The sequence below is a fragment of the Suncus etruscus genome, chromosome 14 (assembly GCF_024139225.1).
Source record: "Suncus etruscus isolate mSunEtr1 chromosome 14, mSunEtr1.pri.cur, whole genome shotgun sequence".
Classification (NCBI taxonomy): Eukaryota; Metazoa; Chordata; class Mammalia; order Eulipotyphla; family Soricidae; genus Suncus; species Suncus etruscus.
The window spans coordinates 47,812,288-47,836,771 of NC_064861.1; the positions used below are offsets into that span (position 1 = coordinate 47,812,288).

The following is a 24,484-nucleotide window of genomic DNA, read 5'->3' on the forward strand; positions in this document are numbered from 1 at the left end:
TATTCACATTTTTAGCACTGAAAAGTTTATAATTTTATGCGATTATAAGTAATGTTGCACTGAATACTCTTTTATGTTTATTTTATTTTTAAAAAAAAACACATGCAAGTGAATGTCTTAGGAGAATTGCTGACAACAGCCAACTGTGAGAAATTCAACTTCACAGGATTATTAAATAACTTCCCAAGGGGTATATGAATTTACATTATATTATTTTTATCTCCATAAGCCTGTTATGTATATGCAAATGTGTAAATAAATACAAATAAAGTCTACCTACAGGAGCTTCATGTAGAACTTGGTACTGTATGATTAAAACAACTGAAATAAAGTGGGAGACAATGATCTATTTCTATGCCCTCTAAAAACTGAAATTTTAATTGGGGTGAAATCTAAAACAAGCTCAATTAGTTCAATCTAACTTGCATTGATACTAGACAAAACCAGATATATATATATATATATATATATATATATATATATGGTATGGATCCATAAGGATTAGCTAGGATTCTTAAAGTATCTTGAGGCGAAGTGTAGGATAGAGATATCTTTAAAATTCCAAAGTAAAGGCCCCTTAACTTTCTACTGAGTTACAAAGTTCCTTCTATTAGGAATCAAATTTATTCTTCATGTATTATTTGGAGGTGAAGACTATGCCTGGAAATGCCCAGAGGTAATTACTCCTGGCTATACTCAGAAATTACTCCTGGAAGTACTTAAGGAACTATATAGGATGCTAGAGATAGAAACTGGGTCAGCCATATACAAGGCAAGTGCCCCACCCATGGTATTATTTCTCTGGCCCCATGTATTGTTTTGTTCTTTTTTAAAACTTTTTGGGTCTTTTGGGGGCCACACCTGGCTGTGCTCAGAGCTCTTGGCATTGCTTTGGGGACCATTTTGTGGTACTGGAGATCAAACTTGGGTTGGACATGTACAAGGCAGAGACCTTACCTTCCACTCTTCATATCAACTTTGACAAGTATGCGACTTTTAAAATAAGAGCTCTCTGGGCAAAATACAAACAAACAGAATCTTAAACTTAAGTTTTTATTCAACAAAACAAAGTCATTTTTCATTAGTGACAATAGCCTATCTTTTCTCAGGACTTACTCCCAGCTCTGCACTCAGAGGAGCTGATGGGAGCTCAGGGGACTCTTTGGGTGCCTCGTCTTAAACAAGGATTGGCTGAGTACAAGGCAAGTGCCCTAGCCTCTGTACTATCATTCCAGCCCAATAACCTCTCTTTTGTAAGAGAGTCTATTATGTACTATCATTCCAGCCCAATAACCTCTCTTTTGTAAGAGAGTCTATTAAAATTTTTCTACATTGAACAAATCAATGTTGAAAAAATGTAACTTAAAAATTTCAGTGATGGAGACCAAAACGGTCCTAGTGGGTGACTATATTTAGAACACTGTCTTCATCCCCCCTCAAACATCATCTCAATTACTGCATATATAATAGTCAGCAATTTACAGAAGTTTGTCATCGCATGTTGTAAAGACAGTGGTCAAAGTTTTCTTCCCTGTTCTACTATCCTGAAGGATAGGAGACATTTTCATCATTGACTGTGGCTTACCATGGCAGTAAAGTAAAAGGAGGAGGGAATTTTAAAATTACCCTCAATTTCAGGTGATTTGTAAATGCTATTCCACATCCCATCACTGAGAACAGATGCTATAGGACAGTGGTTCTCAATTCTGGCTTCACATTAGAATCACCTAGGGAGCTTTAAGCAAAAGTTTTGTTTTACTGATTGAGGTGGACCTGGCCCTTAAAACTGCTCCCCTAGTGATTTTATCATGACGTCTCAGCTAGAAGTTGTGGATCCCTGAAACTGTGGTTCTCCAACTGTAGCACAAAACTGCTAAATCTTGGGTTTAGCAGATCTGAATGAAACCCAAGAACTTGTGGTTCTTGGAAATTTTCAAGTGATGTTAATGATGATTTTCAAGTGATGCTAATTGTTTGGGAAAAAAGATTCAACCTGTTTTTGTTGATTCTTCTAAAGATGTTTATAGAAATGGTGCTTTTAGTAATCTCCATCACATTGAATGAATTGAATATTTTAGTCACTATTATTGATTATTTAAATACACTATTAGCTAATACATTATTTCCTTTTCAAAAGCACTCTAACGCATCGATTAAACTATCTAACATAGAGACTGGAAACTAATTCAAAAGAACATGTTAAGACATGCGAAGACCTGAACCCAATTCTAACATTGCATGGTCCTAAGAGCACTAGTCAGGGTTAGCTCTGATGACCCTCAAGGACTCTATCATTGGGCCCAAACACTCAATTACAGGGCCTGCATAGTCAAGTTGAATGCTGCCTGAAGTGGCATCCAAACATCCTAAAACTGCTTGGGTGACCCTCACTAATACAAATAAAAAAAATTTTTTTAATTTTAAGAAGAACATATCCAACAATAGAAATCCTACAAAATAAAATATTAAAAGTTCCTGTTTCTTTTCATTCCCTAAGTCAGGGAATGAGAACCCACTCCCCACCCCATGGTCAAATAGCCATATTTTTGGCACTGCAGGTATCTATCTTTTCTGTAAGAATTCAACTGCTCTTGAATGAAAGCAGCCACATAGATGCCATATAAAGGATGTGTATGAATGTCTTCCAAATCAACAGCTATTAGCAAAACTTAGTAGTGGCTGAAATATAGGCTAGAATGTAATGACTTTTGTTCAGATCACCAGTGTTTGGTTTATATACTTCCAAACCTTTTCTTTAGTTACATAAACCTAAATTTTATGCCATGATTATACTATTTAAAAATATATGTATGAGGGGCCAGATTGATGGCATGGAGGTAAGGCGTTTGCATTGCATGCAGAAGGTTGGTGGTTCAAATCGCAGCATCCCATATGGTCCCCCAAGCCTGCCAGGAGCGATTTCTGAGTGTAGTGCCAGAAGTAACCCGTGAGCGTTGCTGGGTGTGACCCAAACACCAATGTGTGTGTGTGTGTGTGTGTGTGTGAATGACTATACCCAAGTAGTGCTTGGATCAAGCAGTGTCATGGATCAGTCTTGAGGCCTTACATGAGCAAGACATGAGCTTCACCCCTTTGAGCTTTTTCTCTGATTCGGAATAGAACCTTTTGGTTGAACTGTTTTTAAAAGGAATCATTGGTATACAACCTTACACATCAGTTTGGGAAAGGATGTGACATCAGGAAACAATTTTTTCTTTTTGTTTTTGGCCCATATCTGGAAGTTCTCAGGGCTTAATCCTAGCTCTACTTAGAGATCCCTCCTGATGGTGCTTGGGGACCATATGGGATGTTGGCGATAGAATCTAGGTTAGCTACATGCAAGGCAAATGCATTTCCTCACCACAGTACTATGGCTCTAGCCAAGGAAATAAATTTTCACAATTTGGTATGAATAAAAAGTGCTTTATCCAGAAATATTTGTACTAGACAAAATCAATAGAAATATAAGGGTTCATCAATAAGGGATTATTTAAATAAATATGTACCTAATTATGGAATATTATGCATATGCTAAAAGAAATCAAATTTAGGTTGGAGAGATACTACAATGGTAAGGAACTTTGCCTTGCAGGTTCAATTCCTGGCATCCAATATGGTCCAGTAGCCAATAGTAAAAGAGAGAAATCAAGTATGTTACTATGAAAAGATGTACTGGGTATATTAGTAAGAAAAAATTAAAATTAAACTGTAAGGAATAAAAATAGTTTTAAGATAAACTGCAATCAGTAGAGTCACTTAACATTTCTGTTTTTATCTAAAATAGGTTATGAAACCTACTTTATCTAGCTTAAAAATTCAAAGATAAAACATTGGGTCTTATTTTATCCACAAAGAAATATTATATTTGATTCTAAAATTACTTAATAAGTTTTAATATTATAAACTATAAAAGTAGTGAGCTAATGTTTGCATTTTGTCTTCCAAAGCTGTAAGAGATACTTTTTAGAACATTGTTAAGGTAGTCACCTGGGAAACTAGTTCATGCTTTCCAGAGACCATGGTTTCCAGGTGGAATAGCAATTTAATGCAATTGAATCTGGCAGCTTTTACAAAATTGCTATTAGTGGGGACTAAGAAAGGAAAGAACAGAAACACGCACATGGATGAGTGAGTGCACTGCTCCTGAGCCCACCGTGCCTGCCTTTCTCACCTGTAGATGCCCATACAGAAATTTGAGTTGCCAGTATTATACTCAGTTGTGGATACAGAAAAAAGGCACTGCAACAGTGATAAATATGAGAAATAACATGACAGAAGGATTGTTCATTCTTTCAATACCATGGCAGATGCAAAATTTCAGTTCTGATGTGTTGTTTGGAGGACTTAAAACAAGGCATATTAATCTATGTATTATACATCAAGTCTATACTGTTAACTTTTGATTTTTCAAATTAATAAAATATTCATAAAGCAATGTCCAAAGTTTTATAAGTCTCAGGCTTATCCCCCTCCCAGACCTACCCCCATTAATTATCATGCCCAGAAGCTTTTGGGTAAAAGCTGCAGTCATCAGGCTGACGGAATCTGACAGGCCAGCAAGGCCCGATTATACTGGTGCTATGTGGCACTTTGATGTCCTGAAAACGAAGAGAGATAGGGGCAAATTGGGCAGCACATTATGTTAATAACTTGATTTAATCCAGCCACTAAACTTTATGTAGTCTGTTAGAAAAGATGCTAACACTAATTATGCCACTTTGGAAAGGAAAGGAGGGGACAGGCATTTCATTCTGACAAAGTGAATGAAGCTCATAAATGTTGAAAATGAAATGAAACAAAATGAAGTAATCTATGATTAATTATACATCACAGACATGAAGAAAAGAAGAAGAACCAAGTAATATGTCTATGTCCTAGAAAATCTGTTAGATTGCTTTTAAGGATCAACATTTCTATAAGCTGTCAGATTCTGTAACATAGGAAAAAATAATCTTAAATTGCAAAATGGAATTATTGTAAATTGCTTATACAGTATAGTAGACAAGTCAAATTCACAGTGTAATTGGCATAAATTATATTTATTTCAGGACACTATTTTTAGTTTCAATTTTTGGGCATAAAAGGATAAAGCCAGTTAAAATATGTATGTATGTATGTATATATGTAAATAAAATAAGAATAAGCATAGTTATCTGGTTACTTTTAAGCCTATTTATATATCTCTAATGTTAGTATGATCTTTAAAAATGAAACTCAACTGTATAAATTCCTTAAAAATAAAAGCCTGGGTGTACCTGTTAGAGTAACTATCATCCAGAACACAATTCTCAGTGAGGTTGAAGAGAAAGGGAATTTCGTGTGCACTTCTAGAATAAAGTGGTATGACCACTTAGATAAAGCAGTATGAAATGTCTCAAAAATTTTTTTAAAATTAAAACTGCCATACAGGTCCACAAATTCCACCTCTTGGTGGGAATTCAAAGACAAAAAAAATTGTCTGGATAAGATTGATGCTCCCCAACATTAATTGCATAAATATTTACAATATTTAAGATGGAAAAGCAACCTAAGCATCCACCTATGGATGAATGATGGCTAAAATAAATGCTAGGTATATGCTATATCTATGTTCACAATGGAATATTATGCCAGACATAAACATGAAATCTTGCCATTTGTGCCAACTGCCAATCTGGTGGCTATAAGTACATTATACTAAGTGAAATAAGTTACACACACAAAAAAAAGGCTGTATATAAACTTACATGTGAAATCTAAAAAATAAAATAAAAAACCCAAGCTCATAGACATGATTTCTAGAGTGGATGGTGGATAAAATAGGTGAAAGGGGATCAATGGGTAAGAAAAAAAAAAAAAACCTAAGGAAAAAAGAGACAGCTCAACAGACTATGAAAGCAGGATTTGATTTCTGTTACTGCATATGAGCACTGGCAGGAGCAATCTGCAAACACTGAGACAGAAATAGTCCTCAAACACCACCAGGTGTTGCTTCCAAAGAAACAGAAATGAAAATGAAGGAAAAGAAAGAGAGCAAGAGAAAACAAAATAAAACAAAAGGACAAATTTTATTCCATTTCTATTTGTGATATTTTCAGTCTCTAGAATAAAGCTGGAAATAGATTAATCATTAATCATCTGTTTAATAAATGAGTGATTTTTCTTTTCTCCCTTAAAATTTTTCATGGACTGCTCATTGAACTTCAGGACAGACTTCAAGTTCTATAGGTGAAACACAGGCCCCAGTGCTCTGCCTCTGCAGTAGATGCTTTGGGGCTTTCCATGTGCACCATCAGCTGAATTCATCACTGTGAAATCACTGAATTTCTAGACCAAGCTAAGTATCACATTTTCTCAAAGACTCCTGCTTCCCTTCCTGTGGGCCAATAGTGACCCCTCTCTGACTCTCATTAACTCATAGTCAGTTTCAATACTTGGCTCACGTGTCCCCGAGGCTACAAAGTCATCCTTGATGAGGGTCCCTCATGTGGAGTTGGGCATTCTTCCTGATTGCTCCCATAGTTCCCCTGTACATTCCATTTTCCTCACAGGACAATCATGCACTGTAGTTGGTGCAAACACCATAGGCTGTGAATTCTTTCGTGTTGGCAGCCTCCTTTCTGAGACAAAGTAGATGCGAATGAACGAAGAACTTTGGGAATTAATGCCACTATTACATAGGATGTGCTTAGTGCATAACAGCTATTCAGTAATGCCTTGCAATGAAAATTTTATATCAGTTGAGTTGGGGGAGCTGCTAGCAGGTGGACCAGGTGGGCAACTTCTTTCAAGGCAGGTGCAGGCAGACACCTGGGTGCTGGGAAGCAACCAGAGATGTCTCTGTGGATCTGTAAAGGAGGCCGACGGTCCCTGGGGGTGCCAGGTAGAAATTAGTGGCTCACTGATCCCTGCGGAAGACTGCTGTGGAATATCCCAGTGAACTCAATTTCACCAAGGTTTGCTGGTTAAGTAGGAGGTCCCAGCCCACAAGGCGGGTACCATCTCCTGTCTGGTGCCTTTAAAAGACTCTGCATGCCTCCATTTTTGGCTTCCTGATCCCTGCAGAAGTCTGCTGAGGAAAACCCCAGTAAACTTAATACCATCAAGGTTCACCAGCCAGGAAACAGAGGAGCACAGCCACTCCGATTTGCTTCGCAGTAGCAAGCATCTCCTAGCCCATGAATTCCACACGTATATGCAGTAAAAGCTCTACTAAAAGTGTGTCAATAGGGAAACAATGCAGGACAACAGCAAGCATAGAAAATGAAGATGGCAGCTCTGATGACCCAGAAAATACCAACTACATACTCAACCTCTCATACAAGAAATTTAGAGTAGTAATATGGAGGATACTAATAGACCTCAAAGAAAGAATAGATCAAACTGAAGAGAACACAATCAGAAAACTCCAAAATGAAATAACAGGACTGAAAAACTCAGTAGATGAAATTAAAAACTCAATGGGAAGCCTCTCAAACAGAGTAACAGCAGCAGAGGATAGAATCAGTAAGCTGGAAGATGAGATGCAGAACAACTCCAAACAGCAGAAAATACTGGGAAAAAACCTTAACGCAAACGATCAGACAATGGAAAAAATACTCAAAGAATGTGAATAGATGAAAATAGAAGTCCTTGACAAATTCAACAGAAACAACATAAGAATCATTGGAGTTCCAGAGACCCAGGGGAAAAAATCCCCAAGTATCAATAGTCACAGAAATCATCACAGAGAAACTCCCAGAGCAAAAGACAGCATGCAATCAAATTCTGCATGCCCAAAGAGTACCAGCTAAAAGAGACCCAAAGAAAAGTATCCCAAGACACATCCTAGTCACAATGACAAATCCCACATATAGGGACAGAATATTGAAAGCAGTAAGATCAAAAAGAGAGATTGCATTCAAAGGAGCATCCTTAAGATTTACAGCAGACCTGTCACAAGAAACCCTCAAGACCAGAAGGCAGTGGTGCAATATGGTAACATAACTCAATGAAATGAATGCTTCACCTAGAATACTGCACCCAGCCATACTCACTTTCAGGTTTGAAGGAAGTATACATAGCTTCACAGATAAACAGCAGCTTAGAAACTTTACAGACTCAAAAACAGCCTTAAAACAAAAACTGAGGGGCCGGGTGGTGGCGCTAGAGGTAAGGTGCCTGCCTTGCCTGCGCTAGCCTTGGACGGACCATGGTTTGATCCCCCGGTGTCCCATATTGTCCCCCAAGCCAGGACCAACTTCTGAGCACATAGCCAGGAGTAACCCCTGAACGTTACTGGGTGTGGCCCAAAAACAAAAAACAAAAAACAACAAAAAAAAGAAAAACTGAAAAGTCTACTTTAAGACAAGACAGACCAACAGACATAAATTTCTTTTTTTTTTTTTTTTTTTTTTGGTTTTTGGGCCACACCCGGTAACGCTCAGGGGTTACTCCTGGCTATGTGCTCAGAAGTTGCTCCTGGCTTGGGGGACCATATGGGACACCGGGGGATCGAACCGCGGTCCGTCCAAGGCTAGCGCAAGCAAGGCAGGCGCACCTTACCTTTAGCGCCACCCCCCGGCCCCCCAGACATAAATTTCTACACAACGCGCACTAAATCCCATGACAATTTCTCTCTCAATGTCAATGGACTAAATGCACCAGTTAAGAGACACAGAGTGGCAAATAAATCAAAAAGCTGAAGCCAATATTCTGTTGCCTACAAGAAACCCATCTAAATAGAACAAACATAGACTCAAAATAAAAGGCTGGAAAAAAATCATCCAAGCAAACAACTCCATTAAAAAAGCTGGAGTGGCTATATTAATATAAGATGACACAAACTTGAGACTCAGAAAAGTTATAAGGGACAAAGATAGTCATTTCATACTAATCAAAGGATATATACAGCAAGAAGAAATCAATCTCCTAAACATATACGCACTAATGAGAGACCAGAAAAATATTTAGTACAATTGTTGACAAACCTGAAAGAAGACATTAATAGCAACACAATAATTGTGGGAGACCTCAATACTGTCCTGTCACCCCTTGATAGGTCAACCAGGCCTGAAAATCAACAAGAATATACTAGCTCTGAAAAGAGAAATGGAAGAAAGTGGACTAGTAGGTATATATAGGGCACTCCATCCCCAGAAAACTGGATACACATTCTTCTCCAATGTTCATGGGTCATTTTCCAGGATAGTTTACATGCTGGCCCATAAAACACATCTCCATAAAATCAAGAGGATAGAAATTATACAGACTACTTTCTCAGATCACAAGGCACTAAAATTAGAAGTGAACTACAAAGGGTCACAGAAGAAAACCTTTAACACCTGGAAATTAAACAGCACACTGCTGAACAACCAGTGGGCTAGAGATGAAATAAAAAAAAATCAAAAATATTGCAAACGAATGACAATGAAGACACCAACTATTAGAATTTATGGGACACAGCAAAAGCTGTACTAAGAGGAAAATTTATAGCTTTGCAAGCACATATCAGAAAAGAAAAAGGGGCCTACATAGTTTAATGACACAGCTTTTAAAATTAGAAAATGATCAACAAAAGGAACCCAAAATAGGTAGGCAAAAGGAAATAACAAAGCTCAGAGCAGAAAAATCAATGAAATGTAGATTAAAAAAATTGTGAAAGATCAACCAAAGTAAAAATTGGTTCTTTGAAAAAATAAACAAGATAAACCACTAGCAAAACTCACAAAGAAACAGAAGAAACTTAATAAACCAGATTAGAAATGAAAAGAGTGAGATCTCTACAGATACTGCAGAGATTCAAAAGGTAATCAGAGACTATTTTGAGAAACTCTGTGCCATGAAATATGAGAATCTGGAAGAAACAGATAAATTCTTGGACTCCTAAAATCTTCCATGGTTAAAGCAGGATGATCTAGCATATCTAAATAGACCCATCACTACTGAGAAAATTAAAAGAGTAATCAAAAGTCTTCCCAAAAACAAAAGCACAGGCCAAGATGGATTCACTAACAAATTCTTTCAAACCTTTCTAGAGGAAGTACTACCAATCCTTTTCAGGCTCTTTTATGAAATTGAAAAATCAGGAACACCCATAAATAATTTTTATGAAGCTAGCATAACCCTGATACTAAAACCAGACAGAGATGTTGCAAGGAAAAAAACTGCAGCCCAATATCCATGATGAACACAGATGCGAAGATCCGCAACAAAATTCTGGCAAATAGGATCTAATGCCTCATCAAGAAGGTCATATACCACAATCAACTAGGATTCATTCCAGGAATGCAAGGATGGTTTAACATATGTAAATAAATCAACATAATACACCATATAAACAAAAAGAAAAATACATACATTGTAGGTTCTGTGCATTATAGCAACTTTACTAGCAATCTTGTCTTCTAAACACTAGATGATATCAGTTCCTCCTGATATGACAATAAAAAATATTTCCACATTGTCTAATATCCCTTGGAGGACATCTTTGTTGGTCTGGACTTATAAATTTTAGATAATATTTTTCCATTGAATGCACTTTTATTTTATTTTATTTTATTTTTATTTAAACACCTTGATTACATATATGATTGTGTTTGGGTTTCAGTCATGTAAAGACCACCACCCATCACCAGTGCAACATTCCCATCACCAATGTCCCAAGTCTCCCTTGTTGGTTTTGGGGCTATATCCAGTAGTACTTGGTGGAGCTTGAGGGTAGGGAGTATGCAATGGTGGGAGTTGAACCCAGAGTTCCCCAGGCCTTGGAGATATCTCCCAGACTTAAATGCTGATTTTAGATGATAAATATGGCAGAAAATAAAATTATTGTATTCTCTTCCAAGTACCAATAGAATAAAATTAGAAATGTTTATTTAGGCTTCTGGATTGTAACTGAGGCTTTTCTATATTTATATGAAGAAAAGGCTGTTAATGTATTGTGACAGAACAGGGCACTTTATTTTATTTAGTCACAGAGGAATTAATCAAGAGTACACAATGAATATAGACCCTATCTATTTGTGTCTGTGACTATCTCTTGGTAAAAGAAAGTAAATAAGGTAGGGGAAAAAAGCAGAAAAAGTCAACTTAAAATAAGAAAAAGTCCATAAAGAAAGGGTCTGACGGTAAGAGGGGCAGTTCTTGCGCATATTGCTCTTGGAAACTTGTTTAACAAATCACCCAGGTAGTATAGTGGGTAAGGCACTTGCCTTGTATATGACCAATTAGGGTTTTATCTCTGGCACCCTGTTCAGTCACTCCTCCCAAGCACTCCTCCTGAGCACAGAAACAAAAGTGTGGCCTAACCTCTCTCACCAAATAAAATAGATCACCCAAAATTTTTCCTAGCTTCCTAAGTAGTAGTATTATTTCACTTCACTCATTTCAAAACGAAAGGTAATAGGTCAGAAAACAGCTAATTTTTTTTATTTTATTTTTCTGTTTTTCGGCATACCCGGGTGATGCTCAGGGATTAGTTCTGGCTATGCTCTCAGAAATCGCTCCAGGTATGGTGGACCATGTGGGATGCTGGGGATTGAACCAAGGTCCTCCCTGGGACAGCTGTGTGCAAGGCAAATGCCCTACTATTGTGCTCTTGCTCCGGTCCCAAGCTAAACATTTTTTAGCTCAAACAACAGTGATTTAATTACTGCTATTTTCTGTTATAGTTTTATATTGTAAATTAACTAATTACTACTTGCATTTTCATGAACAATTTCCCCAACTAATGCAGGCTTTATTTACTTTTGTTTGTTTGTTTTTGTTTTTCTATTTTTGGGTCACATCGAGCAATGCTTAGGGGTTACTCCTGGCTCTGCACTCAGAAATAGCCCTGGCATGTTTGCCTTGCATGCAGCCAATCCAGGATGGACATAGGTTTGATCCTATATGGTGACCCATATGGTTCCCCAGCCAGGAGTGATTTCTGAATGCATAGCCAGGAGTATCCCCTGAGTATTACTGGGTGTGGTCCAAAAAGCAAAAAAAAAAAAAAAAGTCCTGATTAAGCACAATACTTCTCATATAACATACACAGTACTTATTAGCAATGTGCTATAAAACTAGGAATATATGTACATGTATATACTATATATTGTATGCACACATATATACATATATATATAGCTAGTCCAGGGTTATTCATAGAGATTATGATAGAGATTCTTGTGTCTGGAAATCAAACTCAGGCCTTACCTCTTGACATTATTTCTCTACTCCCTAAGTCAACTGGTTTTAGCAAGTCACAATTGAAGTTACTAATATTAAATTACTCTGAACATGCACATAAAAATAAAATAATGCCTGTGTTTATGTAATTAAATCAAAAATATAATTTATTATGGTAAACAATTACCGGAATAAGATGTCAATAGATTATTTTTTTAAAAAATTTGCCTTAAGATTTTCATATATGAAGAATGATGCATTATAAATGACAAGTAACTTTATTTAAAACATTATTAGTGAAGCTCATCACAAAGAATGGTGAATGCAGTTAGAGAAATAACTACACTAACAACTATCATGACAATGTTAATGAGTGAGAAAAGTACAATGCCTGTCTCAAATACAGGCGGGGTGCAGGAAGAAGAAGATGGGGAGTATTGGTGGTGGGAGGTTGCACTGGTGAAGGGGGGTGTTTTTTTTTATGACTGAAACCAACTAAAATCATGTTTGTAATCGTGATGCTTAATAAAAGATATTATTTAAAAAGAAACAACAACAACAAAAAATAAAACATTATTAACTGGCATCAAGTTACTGACCAGTTTGATATTCTTAGAGACAGGAGCTGGAATAATACACTCATCACTGTCAGAAGCTGATCTGTCTTCTTCGTCTGTTGAAAAAGTAAAGTATATTGGTTTGAATGTGTTAAAAAATCATATTTATAATTGATGAAGAAGAGAACAAGCACATTAAGATTACCTTTAAGAGAACAACATAAAAACTGGATCCTTTTTAATAATAAAGATACTTAAAATTACAATATATTTTAGAAAAGAGAAAAAATTGCTGAGAATTCTAAGTTTAGCTTTATTGAAGTGAAGAAATAAAAATAAAAATAGAGCTTATACATTTTGAAACTCTGGGGTCTCCTTAGAGTGGATGGACAGGCAGCCCCCCACCTCCGTAATCCTTCCACCCCATATGGCCAGAAGGCCAAGCAGACTCACTTGTGAAAATGACCCAGCTTCACAGCTTTATGATAACTCTAGGAATATAGGCCAAGCTGACAAAATTCCCAGGTTCACCAGTCTTTGGACTAAAAATTCTGGGGCTTTCTCAGAGTAGGGGCCATACCCATATCCCAAAGCCTCTGAATTCCACAATACAGGCAGTCTAGCAGGAGCACAAAAAATTAAATGGGAAAGTAGCATAGAAACCTACTAAACTCAATAAGTGAAAACAAGAACACAGAAGATTCAACCAGTAGCTCAGTAAGTCCTCAGACAATGACTTTAATAACTTCATAATACTAGTGTGAGATATAACAATTTTCACAAATTTTATTTTACTATACTATCTTTGATAATTCCATTTATCATTTTGTTATAATCAGCTACATAAAGTTAATTATTTTGTGTCTGCCAAGGGGCAGGCTTAGAAGGTGGATGGAAGATGAAGACAATTACACTGATTGGTGCTGATGGTGCTGGAACACTAAATGCCAAAAAATAACTGTATTCTGAATAACTTTGTAAACCATAGAATTTAAATAAAAATTAAAAGATAATTAAAATAAAACACAGGTTAAGAGATGTTTCAAAAAAGATGTTTCCTACATTCCAACCAATACTACTGTGTAAAATTAAAATTATCTTAACTATTTGAAAACATTTTTTTGAGGCCACACCCATTTGATCCTCAGGGGTTACTCCAGGCTAAGCGCTCAGTAATTGCCCCTGGCTTGGGGGGACCATATGGGACGCTGGGGGTCCTTCCTTGGCTAGCGCTTGCAAGCGCCACCTCACGGGCCCCATATTTGAAAACATTTTTTATAAATTTCACCAACTCTTATTAAGGTAAAACTGATATATAATAAGCTTTATATTTTAAGGCACAAAATCAATAGTCTGATACATAATTAATTCTGTGAATGCAACACTACAGTTATGACAGTAAATATATCAACTTCAATCTTCATTCTTTTTTGCAATCTCGTGCTTCTGCCTCTTTCTTATGCTCTAATTTTTTTCTTCCAAGATACCCAACTTTTAGTTATTTTCTTCAGTATAGACTAGTTTGACTTTAGCTATTTATATAAATTAAGTAATATAGTACATTGCCTCTTTTTTGGTCTGAGTTCTGAGATTTTAAAAGCTTTAGCTTTTAAGAAACAGAAATAAATTAAGTCCTCTCAAATAATCCTGACCCAAAATAGGATATAAAGTCATTTGAAATATCAGGAACAGGGAGGGTTGGGGAGATAGTACAGTGGGTAGGACACTTTCCTTAAACATAGCTGATCAAGATTTGATTCATGGCACCCCCCTATGGTTCCTGAAACATGCCAGGAGTGATCCCTGAGTGTAGAGTATAGAGCCATGAATAAACTCTCAGCACTGCCAGGTGTGACCCAAAACATAAACAAACAGAAAATATATTTGGAAGATGGTCAACAATAACGCTGTGTGCCACATAGAAATAAGACATGCAGTAATTATACCTGACTACAGCTGACTAGACTTTAGTCTATAACCCATCATTTCTGCTAAGAAAATATATGACAGGCTGGAGATAGGTCTTAAAGTGCTGGAGCACATGTTTTGTATGTAAGAAGTCTAGGTATGATCTCTAGCACTGCATGGCCCCTGCAGTACTGTTAGGAACAATCCCTGAGCATGGAGTCAGGAGTAACACTACACCACAGCAACTCCTGGTGTGAACCAAATCAAAACCAAATCAAAACACAAAGAAACAAAAAAGCTATATACCATAAAGATGCCCACTATTAAATAAAGATGTACTTTGAGGAAAACTCCAGAGGATTGAATATCTCAAAGAGTTAAGTACACAGTGTTTATTTATAAAAGAAAGCAGGTGGTTAGAAGTAAGAGTAGAGGGGGCTGGAGCAGTGGCACAAGTAGTAGGGCATTTGCCTTGCATGCACTGACCTAGGATGGATTGATCCCTTGGTTTGATTCCTCAGCATTCCATATGGTCCCCCAAGTCAGGAATGATTTCTGAGCATATAGCCAGGAGTAACCCCTGAGTGTTACTGGGTGTGGCCCAAAAACCAAAACAAAAATTAAAAAAAAAAAAAAGAAGAGCAGAGGCTAGGGCCGGAGAGACAGCCTAGAGGTAGAGTGTCTGCCTTGCATGCAAAAAGACGCTGGTTTGAATCCCGACATCCCATATGGTCCCCGAGCCTGCCAGGAGGAGCGATTTCTGAGTGTAGAGCCAGAAGTAATCCCTGAGCGATGCCGGGTGTGACCCAAAAACAAAAACAAAAAAACAAAAACAGACAAACAAAAAAAGAGTAGAGGCTAAACTGTTTGCCTTGCATGTAGACAACTCTGGCTTAACCCTCAGCATTACATATGGTCCCTGAAGACCTACCAGGAGTGAATCCTGAACACAGAACAGAAGCACTGAGAGTCAGTGAGGTTGGCCCCCAAATTAAAAAAAAATAAGAAAGCTGGAACAGGAGAAATAATTCAATGGGTTGAGTGTATACTTTGCACATAGGAGGCTTGGGTTCAATCTCTGGCATGATGTGGTATTTTAAGTACCACTTGGAGCAACTGTCAAGTACAAAAACTGTTAGGGTCCAAAAACCCAAAGGTAAGATATTTAAATTAAAAATAAAGTCACCTTCTGGTTCCAATTCCTCAGTTATTTCTGTTTCATCTTCAGAAGTTGAACTTCGTTCTGCAAGCTGACCTTCAGATAGTAAAGACATATCATCTTCTTTTCCTGGTTGAATTTTCTCACTGTTCTCTTTTACCTTTACATCACTTCCTTGAGAAATCTGAAGATATGAATGCACATCAGTGAACTTATTATACTGAGACACATTTATAGCGTTCTTACTGAAACACTTGCAAAATAAATTATGTAAACTTGAAACTTATAGACATGTACTATTTATGTATAATTCATTAGAAAATAATCAGCTACAATTTACAAATGAAAATATGCAGATAAATGAAATCTGATTAAAACTAAGAATGAAAAATGCATTAATCTCAAAGTGGTTTACATTAATTCTTAAATTTATGTATTGATTCACTGCCTGCTAATATCAGCATAACTGTAGCTGTTACACATGTCATTTTTTATCTTTCTGCTCTAAGAAAGTCATAACTAAAAATAGGATCAATGCTAGTAATTCCTGATGCATGCCAATAGACACATTTTTTTTTAGAGAACTAAATCAAGGGCTCAGGAGTTAGCTCAAAGAATGATGTGTATACCTTGCATACTGATGTGATGGATTCAATGTCTAGAAACACAAGGCCCTTCAGGCATCTCTAGGTATAGACCTGATAGCCACAAAGCACTTCCAAGGAAGCACAAAGCATTGCTGGGCTGAGCAGTACTATGCTGTCGAGCCCAAACATTGAATTTCAGGCTTGTTAAATAGGTCCAAGAATTGGTTCAGAGTGCTTCCAGGAACCCTTGATCAATACTTAGGAGCATCCTTCCAGCCAATGAACCATTGAACCAAATATAACCTTTAATAATAATTTTAAGGGACTCAGAGAGACAGTCAGGGGTTGAGGTGAATGTGGCCAACTCTGGTATTGCATGGTCCTCTAACATTGCCAAAGTGCAACCTGGAAGACCTTAAGCACTGCCGTGGTGGCCTAGGTAATCCTGGCATTACAAGATCCTAGCAGAATCATATCTTTAGGTCCCTGCACTTAGCTGCCAGTCTGGTTAGCCAAGAATCACTGAGAGTGGCCTTTGGAAATGCCCTCTCAAATAATAATTATGTATACATACCTTAGGGATATGTGAAACAGCTGGTATACTCATTTCTATTTCTGGTTTATGTTTTATTTCTGGTAGACTATTTTTCATATCTTCAGGAGGAGGAGATATTTCCTTAGATTAATGCAAAAACATTAGAGCACATTATTATATTAACTGATTCTCAAATTATTTTTAAAAATTTACATATATGTACACATACGTATACATACATACATATATGTATACGCACAAGTAAAAACTAGGAGTAAATGTAATAATTACCCTTAAGACAATGAATATATTTATTAGAGTATTTCAGGACAATGATTATATTCATGATATATATATCATATACATATAGAATATATTCAATTATATGACTGCAAAATAGCATATTGGAGTATTTTTATATAAAAAAGTAAAAATTCCAACAATAGGGCATTAGGTAAATAAATCTGATTTACCCAAGAATGAGTTGCATATAATCATGAAAAAAGTGGTAAGAAACTTTGTACTGATACTGCTAATATCTAAAATATATAAAACATTCTTAAAAGCTCAACAACAAAGAAAATAATTAACTCCTTTTAAAAAATGTGAAAAGGAGGGGCTGGAGTGATAGAGCAGCAGTAGGGCTTTTGCCTTGCACAAGGCCGATCCTGGACAGACCTTGATTCAATCTCCGTCATCTCATATGATCTCCCAAGCCATTTCTGAGATTTCTGAGAGTATAGCCAGGAGTAACCCCTGAGTGTCACAGGGTGTGGCCCAAAAGGCAAAAAAAAAAAAAAAAAAAAAAAGGAAAAAGAGATGAATAGACACTTTCTTTTTTTTTTCTTTTTCTTGTTTTTTGAATAGACACTTTCTCAGAGATGAAACAGGCCCAAGGGTTAAGGTACTTGGCTCAGTTAGATTTCTAACACTGCATATGATCCCCCAAGCATGACCAGGAGTCACTACTAGCACAGAGCCAGGAATAAAAGGCTTTGAGTGTCTTTGGGTGTGGCAAAAAAGAGAAAGAAATGATACCATAAAAACACCTTTAATATAACTGTGAAAGACTTGTAATTCATATTGGTCACAATAAAAATAATTTAAATAGGGGTTGGAGAGATAGCATGGACGTAGGGCTTTTGCCCTGCATGCAGAAAACAGGTTCGAATCCTGGCATACCATAAGGTCCCCTGAGACTGCCAGGAGCAATTTCTAAGCATAGAGCCAGGAGTAACCCCTGAGCGCTGCTGGGTTGACCCCAACCCCCCCCCCAAATTAAAAAAAATCATTAAAAAAAGCCAATAGATATATGACTAAACATTTGTCAGGACTGGTTATCAGGGAAATTCAAATTAAAACAATGAGTTATCATGACACACCAGTCAGAATGGCCTATATAAAAAATGTGGAAACATTAACTGGTAGCAAGGATATGGTGAAAAAGGAACTTACAGAAATTACTGGTAAAACTATTGCTTGGTTTAATTTCTTTGAGAAGTAGTTTATAGATTTCACAACAGATTAAAAATAAAGCTTCCATGGGACCCTGGCATTATACTCCTTAGACATTGATCCCAAATACACAAAAACATTAACTCAAAAGCCATGTACATACCATCACAGTGGTGTTTATACTATACTTGATATTAGCCAAAAGGCTGAGAAGCGATCTCAGTATTATTTATAACAGCCAATACCTAAAAACAACCCAACTGTCCAGCAATAGACAAGTGGTTAAAGAAGTGGTGGAACATGCAAACAATGAAATACTACTTAGCTATGAGGAAGATAAAATCCTGCAGTTTCCCCAACTTGAATAGAATGGGAGGGTGTCATGTGAGTAAAGTGAGAAAAACAAACAGATACCAGATGATCTTACTCATATGCAGAATAAAAAGAAACAAAGCAAGCGATTACACAACCCTCAGTGGAAACCCTGAGATAGGGGTCAATAGAACTACTATCTCAAATGTCCTCAATTAGTTATTTAACATCCACATCCATCACTTTTCTGATGATTTATTTATAGCTGTGTGAAAGATTGAACTCAGGTTTCATGCATTCAAGGCCTGGCTCCTACTTTCCTGATTTTTAAATAGGAGTACATGCAGTATAAACTATAATGCTAAGTGTTATTTTAAATCTTGGGGAAAAGAGTTTTTAACATGGTTAGTGGATGCACAGATCTGTTAATATTTAAAACTTGAATTAGCAAAAAAAAAATCCCACTTTTTTATTCCATCTCTGAGAGATGATAGTAACTTGAGTTACTATCTACAGATATAACGGGTTATATCTCAGATCAGTAGATATCAGAAAATATATTTTGAAAGAAGCTACAGTTGAGAAGTTTTCTGGAAGAATTGTAGGTGGGATGGAAAAAAGAAAAGTTATGGGGATGTCCCCAAATATGATTATAAAGGCATACGTGAGTATGGCATTTATTGGGAATGGGAAACATTAAAAGAGAACAAATGGAAATGTGAAGGAGACAGTGAAACCATGTTTTGTTTCTTGATGTTATTCTTGGATTCTTATTAAATATTTAATGCAGAGGAAATGAAAATGAATAGGATATTCAGCAGTGAGATAAAGACAAAAGTTTATGACTAGAGATAAGTTAGCACATATATGTTTTCAAAATTTTGTGACTGACTAAATCTCAAGGTAGATTAAAATGTATAGCTCTCAAGTTTGACTACTGAGGCACTTCAATATTTCCAGGTATGGGCCAAGATTGAGAACAATCACTGGTGAAGCTGAGTTCAATAGGTGAAAAAAGAGAGAGAAAATTAAGGAGATTTTATTTGGCTCAAGACAATTTGGGAATATTTTTTATAAGACTTTTTTATTTTCAGTTTGGTAAATGGGATAGTAGCTAGTATGAGAGCAACAAAGGTTAACATTTATACACAATGCCAAATAATAAAGCTAATATTTCAAAGGTGTGAAAATATCTTATTCATTTACCTATTTTCTTTTATCTTTCCTTTTCTTTTCTTTTTTGTTTTTGGGTCACACTCACAATGCTCAGGGGTTACTCCTGGCAGGCTCGGGGGACCATATGCAATGCTGGGATCAAACCTGGGTCTGTTCTGGTTGGCAGTGTGCAAGTCAAATGCTGTACTACTGTGCTATTGATCCGGCCCCTCACTCACCCATTTTCATTTCATCTATTTTAAACATATGTTATTGAAAAGTATTGATCTTATGAGTGTTCACTACTTACAGAACTCTGATCCGGCATGATGTCCACAAAAGATACTTTCTTTTCTACAGCTTTTGTTAAACGTTGTCTTGGTTTAGGTGTTGGTGCCTAAGATAAACAAATCTGGCATACTTAATATGATTAAAATATCTTTCAGGCATGGCTTCAACTATTTTTTAAGCCTCACTGGAAATTAAAAGTAACTGTTACTCACTATAACCGGTGTGCTAACAGAAGATGTTGAAGATAGTCTTTGAACAGCTTCTGACTCTTCTTTATGTATGACACTTTTTAAGTCTTCAGTTATTATGGATCCACTTGGAGGCAGGTAAGCAAATTTCCATTTCAATATGACATGGATGGTTCCTGCAGGACACTTTTTATGATCTGTTAACTCAAATATTCCTGTCAAATTACAGATACTTTTGATTAATGCTAAAGTTTTCTTGCCACATGAATGAAGGAATGACTGGTTTGGTGCTGGGAATACACCTTAGGGTGATAGACATATGCTTTCATGTAGGAGGTCCTGGTTGTTATTTTTGGATTCCTATTAAATATTGAATGCATAGAAAATGAAAATAAATATTCTAGGCACATTTTTTTTTTTGTGGTTTTTGGGTCACACCTGGCAGTGCTCAGGGGTTAGTTACTCCTAGCTCTAAGCTCAGAAATCACTCCCAGCAGGCTCAGGGGACCATATGGGATGCCAGGATTCAAACCACTGTCCTTCTGCATGCAAGGCAAATGCCTTACCTCCATGCTATCTCTCTGGCCTCGGAATTCTAGGCACTTTCTAACTGCTGACCACTTCCAAGAATGGTTGGGGTAGTCCATAGCAGTTGGGAGACCTCTGCAACACCACATTGGCTTTTTCAACTCAAATGAATCATAAAAAAAAAAAATCAATGATGACATTATTTCTCATGCAGGTTGCTTTCAGAAATTAAGGCTTCCAAGATATGCCGACTCAAAGATGACTAAATTAATTTATATTTTAATTCACTGAAATTAAATTCAGAGATTATTTGGAATTCCTTTCTTCCTCTAAGACATTACCTGAATTAAAGCTTAACTATCAACTTTGATTTTGGCTAGAGTATTCTTACAAAACACATCTCTAGAAAATACATTGAAATTTCAGAATTTTGGGGGGTTGTTCTGGTCTTTATATTTTCTTTTTTGTTTGTTTTTTGTTTTTTGGGTCACACCCGGCACCGCTCAGGGGTTACTCCTGGCTCTACGCTCAGAAATCGTTCCTGGCAGGCTCGGGGGACCATATGGGACGCCGGGATTCCAACCGATGACCTTCTGCATGAAAGGCAAACTCCTTACCCTCCATGCTATCTCTCCGGCCCCTATATTTTTATATAATTTTACCATAATTTTAAATATTATTTGTTGAATTCTTAGCTAATAATTCAACAGAAAAATTAAACCTACTTCAAAATACAGTACTAATAAAAATTGATGATATTGACTCACAGAGTTTAACCATTGCAATATCTTTTTCAAAGCATGAACAATCTAGGACTTGAAAAAAACAAAACATACTTGAAGCATAACTTTAGTTTCAGGATCTTTAACTAGTTCCTAAAGTATTTGATATTTCTCTTTTTTGGGGGGTGGGTTTAGGTCACACCTGGAGGTGCTCAGGGGTAACTCCTGGCTCTCTGCTCAGAAATCCTTCCTGGCAGGCACAGGGGACCATATGGGATGCTGGGATTCGAACCAACGTTGGTTCTGGATCAGCCACTTGTGAGGCAAATGACTACAACCAGCCCCTGATATTTCTCTTAATTGCTAAGTAGGAAACAAACACCACAAAAACTCTATATTTTAAATAGAAAAAAAGTAAACAGGTGGAATATAGGGAGGTGATAAACTCAAAGCAGGACTTCCCCATTGCTTCAGAAAGAACACAGTAAACAATTCCCATAAAAAGTAATTCCAAAGAAGTGGAAGGAAAGGAATGTGGCTCAGTGGTAAAGTGCAAGCCTTTCATGCATGAGATCTGGGTTTTAGACACAACATAGAAAAGAAACCAAAAAAATAGTAATAGGGCTGGAGGTTAGAGCACAAGCCTAGCATGCCATGTAAACCTGAGTTTGATTCTTGGTACCACAAATTCCCCCAAACACCAAACTTCCCCCTAATGAATCACACAACTTGGCCCTTCCAAGCCACTGCTGGTCCCTGAGCATCTCTGAAAATGGCACAGGGACCCTGAAGTAATACTAGAAATGTGGTCCCTATTTAAAACATGATAGGGGCAGGTGTGATAGTAGAGCAGGTAAGGCATTTGCTTTGCATGCAGCTGACCCAGGTTCAATCTCTGACATCCCATATTGCTCCCTGAGCACTGCCTTGATTAATTTCTAATTACAGAGGCAGAAATAACTCGGGCATGGCCAGGTGTGGTAAGCTTCGACTGTAGGTCGATCCTTCCAGCCCTCATCTCTATTGTCTCTGAGTATTATTACAATACTGTCTTTGATTTTCTTAACTCCCACAGATGAGTGAGACTATTCTATGTCTATTTCTCTCCCTCTGACTTATTTCACTCAGCACCATAGTTTCCATGTCCATCCATTATAGGAAAATTTCATGACTTCTTTTTTCCTGACAGTTGTGTGGTATTCCATTGTGTCTATGTACTATGGTTTCTTTAGCCACTCATCTGCTGTCAGATATCTGGGTTGTTTCCAGGTTCTAGCTATTATAAATAATGCTTCAATGAATATAAGTGTGAGGAAGGCATTTTTTTATTGTGTTTCTGAGTTCCTAGGAATACCCCATAGGAGTGGTGTAGCTGGATCATATGGGAGCTCAATTAATTTACTGAGGAATCTCCATACTGTTTTTTTAATAATAACTTTATTTAAGCACCATGATTACAAACATGTTTGTAGTTGGGTTTCAGTCATTAAAAGAACACATCCCTTCACCAGTGCAACATTCCCACCACCAATGTCCCCATCTTATTCCTCTCCTACCCCTTGCCTGTATTTGAGACATTCTCTTCTCTTAGTTATTAACATTTTCATGATAGTTGTTATTGTAGTTATTTCTCTAACCATACTCACCATTCTTTGTGGTGAGCTTCATATCATGAGTTGGTCCTTCCAGCCCTCATCTCTATTGTCTCTGGACATTATTACAATAATGTCTTTTATTTTTTTCTTAAAACCCACAGATGAGTGTGGCTATTTTAAGTCTATCTCTCTCCGATTTATTTCATTCAGCATAATAGTTCCATGTCATCCACATATAGGAAAATTTCATGACTTCATCTCTCCTGATGGCTGCATAATATTCCACTGAGTATATGTACTAGTTTCTTTAAGCCATTCATCTGTTGAAGGGCATCTGGATTGTTTCCAGATTGCGGCTATTGTAAATAGCACTGCAATGAATATAGGTGTGATGAAGGCATTTTTGTATTGTGCTTTTGTGCTCCTAGGGTATATCCCTAGGAAGAGTATAGCTCGATAATATGGGAGCTCAGTTTCCAGTTTTTTTGAGGTATCTCCATATTGTTTTCCATAAAGGTTGGAATAGACAGCATTCCCACCAGCAGTGAATGAGAGTTCCTTTCTCTTCACATCCCCACCAGCACTGATTGTTCTTGTTCTTTGTGATGTGCACCAGTCTCTGTAGCATGGTACCTCTGTGGCGTGACATGTTTTGATTTGCATCTCCCTGATGATTAGTGATGTGGAAAATTTTTTCATGTGCTTTTGGCTATTTGTATTTCTTCTTTCAGGAAGTGTCTGTTCATTTCTTCTCCCCTGCTTTATTTTTTGATGAGGTTAGATTTTTTTCTTGTTAAATTCTGTCAGAAACTTGTATATCTTAGATATTAACCCCTTATCTGATGGATATTGGGTGATTAGTTTCTCCCATTCTGTTGGTGACTTTTGTATCCTAGTCACTATTTCCTTTGAGGTGCAGAAGCTTCTCAGCTTAAAATAGTCCCATCTATTTATCTCCACTTCCACTTGTTTGGAGAGTGATATTTCCTCCTTGAACTTGCCTTTATTCTCAATGTAATGAAGTATTTTACCTATATATTGTTCTATATACCTTAAGGTTTTGGGTCTGATATCAAAGTATTTAATCCATTTGGATTTACAATCTTTGTGTGTGATGTTAGAGGTCTGAGTTAGCTTTTTTGCATGTGGCTGACCAGTTGTCCCAACACCACTTGTTTAAGAAGCTTTCCTTGGTCCATTTTGCATTTCTTGCCCCTTTATCAAAAATTGATGTCTGGGAAACATTCTCTGAATACTCAAGTCTATTCCATTGATCTGGGGGGGTCTGTCTTTATTCCAATACCATGCTGTTTTAATGACTATTGCTTTGTAATACAAATTAAAGTTGGGGAAAGTGATATTC

At 36.9% G+C, this 24,484-nt stretch overlaps 1 protein-coding gene across 1 annotated transcript in view; it reads right to left on the reverse strand.

The window, feature by feature from the left end:
• The window catches only part of RPGRIP1L (RPGRIP1 like), a 139,474-nt gene that overhangs the window by 32,365 nt on the left and 82,625 nt on the right, over positions 1 to 24,484 (reverse strand). The window contains exons 18-22 of the mRNA XM_049786057.1: positions 20,301 to 20,491; positions 20,108 to 20,194; positions 16,915 to 17,016; positions 15,781 to 15,937; positions 12,729 to 12,802 (exon numbers count right to left, since the gene is read on the reverse strand). Coding sequence (XP_049642014.1) covers positions 12,729 to 12,802; positions 15,781 to 15,937; positions 16,915 to 17,016; positions 20,108 to 20,194; positions 20,301 to 20,491 — 611 coding nt within the window. The remainder of the gene's footprint in view (positions 1 to 12,728; positions 12,803 to 15,780; positions 15,938 to 16,914; positions 17,017 to 20,107; positions 20,195 to 20,300; positions 20,492 to 24,484) is intronic.